The 7,692-nt window shown below is 56.1% G+C and overlaps 1 protein-coding gene across 1 annotated transcript in view; it reads left to right on the forward strand.

Moving 5' to 3' along the window:
* The window catches only part of NLRC3 (NLR family CARD domain containing 3), a 48,256-nt gene extending 44,692 nt beyond the window's left edge, over window positions 1-3,564 (forward strand). Inside the window, exon 18 of the mRNA XM_084640548.1 lies at window positions 1,066-3,564. Within this exon, the coding sequence (XP_084496674.1) occupies window positions 1,066-1,156 (91 nt within the window). The 3' untranslated portion in view covers window positions 1,157-3,564. The remainder of the gene's footprint in view (window positions 1-1,065) is intronic.
* Window positions 3,565-7,692: the final 4,128 nt, after the last annotated feature.

Genomic DNA, 7,692 nt, shown 5'->3' on the forward strand with positions numbered 1-7,692 from the left:
AGTGTCCCCAACAATGCCCAGGCAGATGCTGGGCCACGGACTCCAGCCTCCCAGCTGTTGGATGGGCTCAGTGCCCAGAGCTGCCTTGGAATTGGGGGCAAGCTCCCCAGGCCAACAGGAGCTTGCGCCAGGCCCCTGGCATCAGTACAGGGCCTCTAGGGACAAGGAAGGGGGCTTGGCTTGAAAGTTTATGCAGCATGTGTGGGCTGAATGTTGTTTCCAGCCCGAGGCCGGTGGGGGGAGGGATTTTCCTTGGGTGGGCTGACTTGGGGAGCTGGAGATGGGGGTGGAGGGTGAGGCGCAGGAGGCTGAGGGTAGCAGAAGTGGGGGGCAGCGTTTTTCCTTCCCTGACCGTCCCTTGCTCTCGCTGGGCCCTTGTGCCTGCAGGACTGGATGACCTCTCCTGCCCTGTGGGAGCCCCAGCCATAGCCCCTTCACCTGCTGTTATGCCAGACACTCCTGCTTTTCCAAGCTGTCCCCCGTCTGGTCCTGAGCCAAAGCCGGATGTGGTTTGGGCTGGTATCAAACAGGATGCCATTTTGAAGAGGGTGCTGCTCTGCCTCCGTGTGGCATGAGCTTGCACACACCATGTATGTGAGGTCACACCAGCGGGGACGGGTCTCCCAGCCCCCTGGGGCACATCTACACTGCACACTGAGCCCAGGCTCTGACTCAGGTTTAAGCCCAAGCACCTTCCGTCCCCACACAGATCAGTCTGACTCAGGTCTGAAAGAGCTCAGGATTCGGCGCCTAGGACCCTGTGTGGGGATGGGTGGTGAGCCCAGTCAGTTTTCAGTGTGCACTCAGCTCAACCCACAGACCTGAGCCAGGGGGTCTGCACGGTGGCCGTGGAGCATGACTGTGAGACCTCGCTCCAGCAACTGTCAGCCCAGGTTTACAATGCAGTGTGGGCATGGGGACACCGAGTCCCACAGACAGGGGCTTAGTGCGCAGTGTGGCTGTACCCCTGCCAGCTGGGCAGTCCTGCGCTGGGGTCAGACCGTGCTGGGAACTAGTGCGGCTGTGCGCTCGCTGAGGTCATGCCTGTCCCTTGTCCTCTCCCAGTCTGCAGGGGAATCGCATCGGCCAGTCCGGCGCCAAGGTGATTGCTGACGCCATCAGAACAAACTCTCCGCGCTGCATCGTCGAGATGTGAGGGCCGGCTGCACCGGGAACGGCCAGCGCGAGTCCGCGACGGGCAGGGGATGGTGCAGAGACTCACTTTAATGATAGTGCCGGGTCAACTCAGCTGGCGGGTTCCCCGCAGCAGAGTGCGGCAGCGCAGGGAGCCGCTTTCCCAGCTTGACCCACACGGCCAATCGAGGCCTGCTGGGCCTGGAACGCCCCCGCGGACTCTGACTGGCTCAGAGCGCTGCGTGGGGTGATGGAGGTGCTTGCTCCAGCTGTGCTGAGGCCTAGGGGCACCAACGAAAGCTGCCGCCGGGGCTGCTCCTGCAGAAGGACGTGTCTCTCTTAACAGCACGGGTGAATGAGGGCACCGTTGTTCCAACGGCCTCTGGGCCTAAGGAATGAGCTTGCTGCAGCCGGGACCATTAAAAGGCAGGCAGGACGGGTGCAGTGGGAACGTGGTTGGAAGGGGTGGGAGGGACGCAGTGCCAGCAATTTAGTCCCACCTCACTTATCCCTGTAACTGAGAAACCCTCCTGCCCTGCTACTGCCGAGCTGGTCCTGGGATCTTCATGGCACAGTGGAGTTGGTGCATCAACTGGCAGGACTTACCTCAATGGTTTAGTAGGGGCAGGGCTTGCCAGGAGCACTCCTTCCTACCCGTCATGTGAGGCCAGAGTACTGTGCACAAATACAATGCCTTTAAAACGGTCCCTCCAGGACAGAATGTCCCCACCTCACAGCCTGGTGTGTGTAGGGCCTGGTGCTGTGTGTACCTAAATGTGTGAGCATGAGGCACTCAATGTACAGGTACACCCAGAGCTTCCACCACGGAGAGACCCCCGCAGAGCCAGATGGTGGGAATTATTTATACAGTTATGACTGGACTGCACGGAAACTTGCCAGGCAGCTGCTTCCCCCCAGTCATTATTGCCCAGCCCTCAGGCTGTATGGCTATTTAATCCCATTGGGGTTGTACATGGCAGGGCCATGCAAATCTCTGCTCCCGAGGTTCACCACATTTCCTGGAGTAAGTTCCATGATGGTCGGTGTGTCCTGCTTTAGTGGGTCTCTAACAGGAAACCTCTTGCTTCCATCAGCTCACGTGGAGCTTTGGCTTGTGAGTACCTCCAGGCCTGTAGAATGAATAAACCACCGTGCTCATGCGGCATCTAACAGCGAGCGACTTGGGGCTCGGCAGGAGACTGACCATTCACCATTCAGTGTCTATGCCCCTGCAAAGCGAGAGGTTTAATGGTCTAGCATGAGCCCACAGAGGGGGCTGCAGCTGTCCAGCAAGCAAGTGGGAAAAGAGGAGAGGAGAAGAGCTGAAGGAGGGGAAGGTGACTGTAGGGTGGTTGGGAAATGAAGTGCATGGAAAGTGGATGGTTCCTGCCCAGTTCAGTTTAGGCGTCTGCTTCCTGGAGCTCCTAGTCACAAAGTTTTGTCACGTGAAACAAAATCTTTAATCCAAACTGACCCCATGTTCTGTGCCCTTCTGAAGGCGATCTTGCTTGGCTGGTCTGCTGCTGACATGCTGTGACCCTAGGCCAGCCATGGCACCTCTGGGGCTCAGCTTCCCCCTCTGCAGAATGGGCCCAGTGAGAACAACCCAGCGCGTGGCCAGCTGGCAGGGCTGAACTTGTAATGCCAGTCTCAAGGGGACAGATTTATAAAGGTATTTATTGATTTCAGTGGCCGTTAGGTGCCTAAATATCACTGAGTGGCTGGGTCTAGGTATCTGCCCAGGGTTCCTAGGCTCTTGTTTGTGCCTGTTGCTGTGGTGAAGCAATGCAGTGAGCCCTCTGGAAGGGGCGATGCCTATAGCAGGGCTAAGAGCCAGGCTGCAGGGCCTTCCACCACAGCTGCCTGTGCTCTTGCTCAGACTAGGGCATGAGCGGCGCGCCTGCCAGCCATGCAGCAGCGAGATTCTAACAAGGAGCGTGACCGGTGGGATGAGGTGCCAAGCTCTGAAATAAACGGATTCCTAACCGAAGCAATGACGTGAGCATTCTTACCCGCCCTCCTGCGCCTGCTGTTTGGGCATTTCAAGGGGGATGGATTGTAGGTTCCATCCTCTCTAGTGTGTCGGACGCCATGTCCCGCCTTGCTAGGAGCGGGGCAGCACTCCCCTGCTGTGCACAGCGTGTGCTACGAGGTGGAGCCACCCACTGCATCAGTGCAAAGGCTCCACAGCCATAAGGAGCAGGGTGTGTGGGAGCCCTGGGGCAGCGCTGAGCTGCGGGGCAGCACTCCAGCCATGCCAGAACCTGGCCTGGAGCTGTCACACGTTGTCTGACGCTGCTCCTGGCTCTTTGAGCTCACAACATTTAACCCTTTTGTGCGCTGGGGGCCCCTGGTCATGCAGCCTCATTGGCTCCAGGCAAGGTGTGGAGGGATTAAAAAATGGAGAGGTAAATTAGCAGCTGGGGCTAATACTGCCCTGCCCAAGGCCTTGAACATGGGTGGATCCACATTTCTGTCCCTGTCCCCACCCAGGTCAGAGGTCAGCTTCTCTTGGAGGCATGTCAGTGACTGGCCCAAGCGAGCAGCCAGTTGGAAAGAAAAGCTGCTAGTAGAAATGGGCTGAAAAGCAGCAGGAAAATGCTGACTCTAACAATAACTGTGCCCAGGCAGCCCGAGCTCGCCACGGGTTCGTTTCTAAACGCTTACATCCAGGTTCCCTTCAGGGAGTGTCTGGGGGAACGATGCAGCTAAGCCCAGCATGGTGCCACCTTATGAAAAGGCCCATGGACTTGCCAAACCTCCCTAGTTACCCCTGCCCCCCGCCAACTAATGGAAAGTGCAGAACGTGCTAAGACCACAAGGCTACTGGCTGGGGCTTCTAGCCAGAGGCTGGAGCCTCAAAGGTATTTAGGCCCCTAACACTTTTGAGGGTCTGGGCCAGAGAGCCTGAGCCTCCCTCCACAGGCAGATGGCGCTTGATGCAGTTTGGCAGCTGGGAACTAAGAGCTGTAGGCTGGGTCACCCAGCCCTGGAATTTCCCAGTAAAACAAACTGGAGCAGGACACTTTTTTTCCCCTGAGAATACCCTGTCTCAGCTTCCCCAGCTGGGGGAACCTTCTTCCAAAAGGGCAGGGCAGGACAGCAAGGCTCTCCCCAAATCATCGGCTGTTTGTCATGCTGGCCCCAGGATATTATACTCCTGGGGGAATTCTGAGCCACTGCACCTGCACAGAACATATGGCCCCTGCAGATTTCTTTGCTTCCCTGCAGAAAAATGACTTTCTGACGGGGAAGCAAAGGAAAGCCACAAGAGCGGTCATGCGACCCTCCCCAAGCAGGATGTTTCGGGTGCCCAGGGCAGCCAGGAGAGAGGTAAATCACTGTGGGGCATGGGGCAGGACCGGGGAAGACCCATCTGGTCGCTCCTACCTTACGCTGGGCTCAGCTGCTGGTCACAGCTGGGCTGGGGAGGATGGGTCTTCCTCTTCCCCTAAATGGCATTCAGGGCCATGTCAGACTCACTCCCAGATTTCTCCCCTGGCTGTAGGAAGCTCTGCAAACGCCCCACCCCCCTGCGCTTCCTGCACCCATCGCTCCTCAGCTGCAGGGTGAGGGATCTTTGTACAGGGAGATGCTCCCCCACCTGCCCAACCCCCGTGCAACCAGACCCCCTCCTACCCAAACCCTTCCACTGAGCCTCACCCACCCTGCGCCCAACCCCCTAAACCCCACTCCCTCTGCACCTTGACCACCCGATGAGCCCCCCCGCCCCGAGCCCCCAACCAGCTGCACCTGGAGCCCCACCCAACTGAGCCCTACTCCCCCAGCATCTGGACACCCAGACCCCCTTTCCCCTGCTGAGCCGCAACCATCTTCACTTAGACCCCCCACCCTGCAGAGTCCCATTACTGTTGTATCCAGAACCCCGCAACAAGCCCCTGTGAAGCCAGATCCCTCCTGCATCTGGATTTCCCCACTAAGCCACCACCCCAGAATCTTTTCAACCCACACCTGGATCCCCCCACATTAAGCCCCTCCACCTTTGGATCCTGCCTTGCTGAGCCTTACTGCCCACACCTTGTGCACCTGGCACGCAGGGGCAGGGCACTGGGGTGTCTCTGGGGCAGGGCCGGTTCTTGCCCTGTGCCAGGGTTGGGTGCAACCTCACTGCTGAGTCTGTTTCCCGGGGGGCAGGGGAGCTGCAGAGTGATCTCTCATCTCAATGCAGCCAGTGGCCTGTGCTCCCCAATGCTATGCTGGAGCCTACACATTTATTTGACAAATAAAATTTGCAGAATTTTAAAACACTGTGCTCAGAATTTTTAATTTTTTGACGCAGAATTTTTAATTTTTTGGCGCAGAATGCCCTCAGGCATATATGATATTACCATGATAAGGTGGGTGATAGCTTGTATTGGCCCAACTTTAGTCGGGGAGAGAGCCAAGCTTTTGAGTGTACACAGAGCTCTGCTTCAGATCCTGGGAGTGGCTCGTATCTCACCCACCTGGTTTCACTGAATCAGCTGTGCAGATGTTTTTTGGCTGCAGTGTGCAGCACTGGGGCCTGGGTCAGTCAGTCCATGCTGAGTGGCACGCTGTTCAGGGCACCTTGCTCTCTGCATAAGCCTGAGCCAAAGCTAGGAATGAACATGGAGACAAAAATGCTTCATTTAAAGCAGTAGGCCACTGTGAATTCAGTTCCACTGGCGTAAACACAGCGTCAATGCAGTCAGCTAGGCTTTATATGGGTGCCAGCGCTAAGCTGAGATCAGAGGCTGGCCTGCAGTGTTCCCAGGGGCTATACAACAGTTCAGCTCCAGGAGGAACTTTTCTTTTTCTGTCTTAAGAACTGGCACCTGGAGCAATGAGAATTACCCCAGGCTGCATCCACAGCTCAGGCGCTACCCATTCTCCAGTGAGCCCTTGCTGGGTAAGCTGCATACAACTAGGCAGGGAGCCCCGATGCGACGCTGTTCCAGCTGGTCATCACTACACAGCCTTTGTCAATCCCACAGCGGGGGAAGGAGGTCTGAGCCACCATAGGTTTCCCCATATTTAAAATAGGACCTAGCCCTTGTTACTGTGTGGTGCTTGCTGGTCAAACGGCTATCTTACTGGGGACCCCTGTAGATCCAGCCTGCTCCTGGAGACACCACCTGACCTCAGCCCTCCACTTCCCCTTTGAAGAGCTGGATGCACCTACTCTGACTACAGTGGCCTGTCACGCATGACTGGTGGTTAGCAATAGCACAGGCCTCGGCCGCACTCACCTCCACTTACTTAGCAGCAAACACAGAGGCGCGGGTGTTGGGTTTTTTTTTTAAATCTCTGCTCTGACCTACCACAAACAAGCCCTGTAGCCTGTCTCCTCCAGCCTTCAGAGCAGAGTTCAGCAGTGAAGGCCTGTACAGTTGATCAGTGGTCCCAGCACTGAGCTCAGCAAACCCCTGTTTATCCAAACAGCACAAGGGAATGAAATGTGTTTAGCTAAACAGGCAGCTTTCCATGCAAATGATTCACTGGGGGGGAATTTACTCATTATCCACCAGATGCGTATTTCAGGTAAAAGGGGGTTGGCTAAGCAAATGTCTGCTGTAATGGCTTCCCTTTCATGCCTGTCTCTCCCCAGGCCCCAGATGGTATTTGCCCAGGGGCAGCAGATGTGCTACCAAACCTCATCTACTGGAGGCATTGCATGCGTGTGTGTCTTTAGATGCACTGAGCTCAGACCCTATGCCCTAATCTATGGGGGGGTCTTGCACTTAGGGGTCAGCAGGATACTAGGGCCACCTGCCACAATGGGAGCTGTTCCTTGGCAGCAGTTTGGCATGAATGGGCCTGACTCCTCACTGAGTTGCACTTTGTGCCATAATTGACACCTGGGCGAAGTGGCTGTCCACATCAGGAAGCCGCACAGCGGTAGGAGCATTTCAAACCCATGCCGCATTCCCTTTGCACATGTGTAAATGGCTTCACAAGGGGCAGGCGGTGGTGAATTGAGCCCCATGAGCTGTGAATTCCCAGCGCCATAACGCTAAGGCGTGAGTGGAGTCAGTGATTTCTGCAACAGCTTTTTTTAAAAAAAGCTTTTTTGCGGCAAATCCACTGAGTGCTCTTAAGGGCCCTTCCTGGAGCCTTCAAAGGGCGTTTTGTCCAGGCTGGATGCAGTATGTTAGCCTACAAACTGCAGCCTTGTTTGGCTGAAGCTCTATATGGACGGTGCTAGGTGGCAGTACTGTGCTCTGTGTTCGTACACAGAATATGTTTGACTCTGTCTGATTCAGTTACAAGGCAGACAATAACACATGGGAAATGTAACTAACAGCACCCCAGCACAGGGACCAGGCTTGATTTTATGAGCAGCAACTCTCAGTCTGGGGTGCGACCTCAGTTTTGATAGGTGGGGGTAGTGGAAGCAATGGCTTCTGCCTCTCTCAGTGCACAGCGGATTCCCGGCAGGATAGGTAACTAGGGTTGGAAGTGGAGGTAGAGCGCAGGTCCCCTGCTAACCGCTGGAATGGTGCTGGGATTCCATGACGGATTGTGGAGCGTAGGCCCCCCTGACAGTTCACAGCTAGCTAGCACCCATGGAATCAC

The sequence above is a fragment of the Lepidochelys olivacea genome (assembly GCF_965140295.1).
Source record: "Lepidochelys olivacea isolate rLepOli2 genome assembly, chromosome: 10".
Lineage (NCBI taxonomy): Eukaryota > Metazoa > Chordata > Testudines > Cheloniidae > Lepidochelys > Lepidochelys olivacea.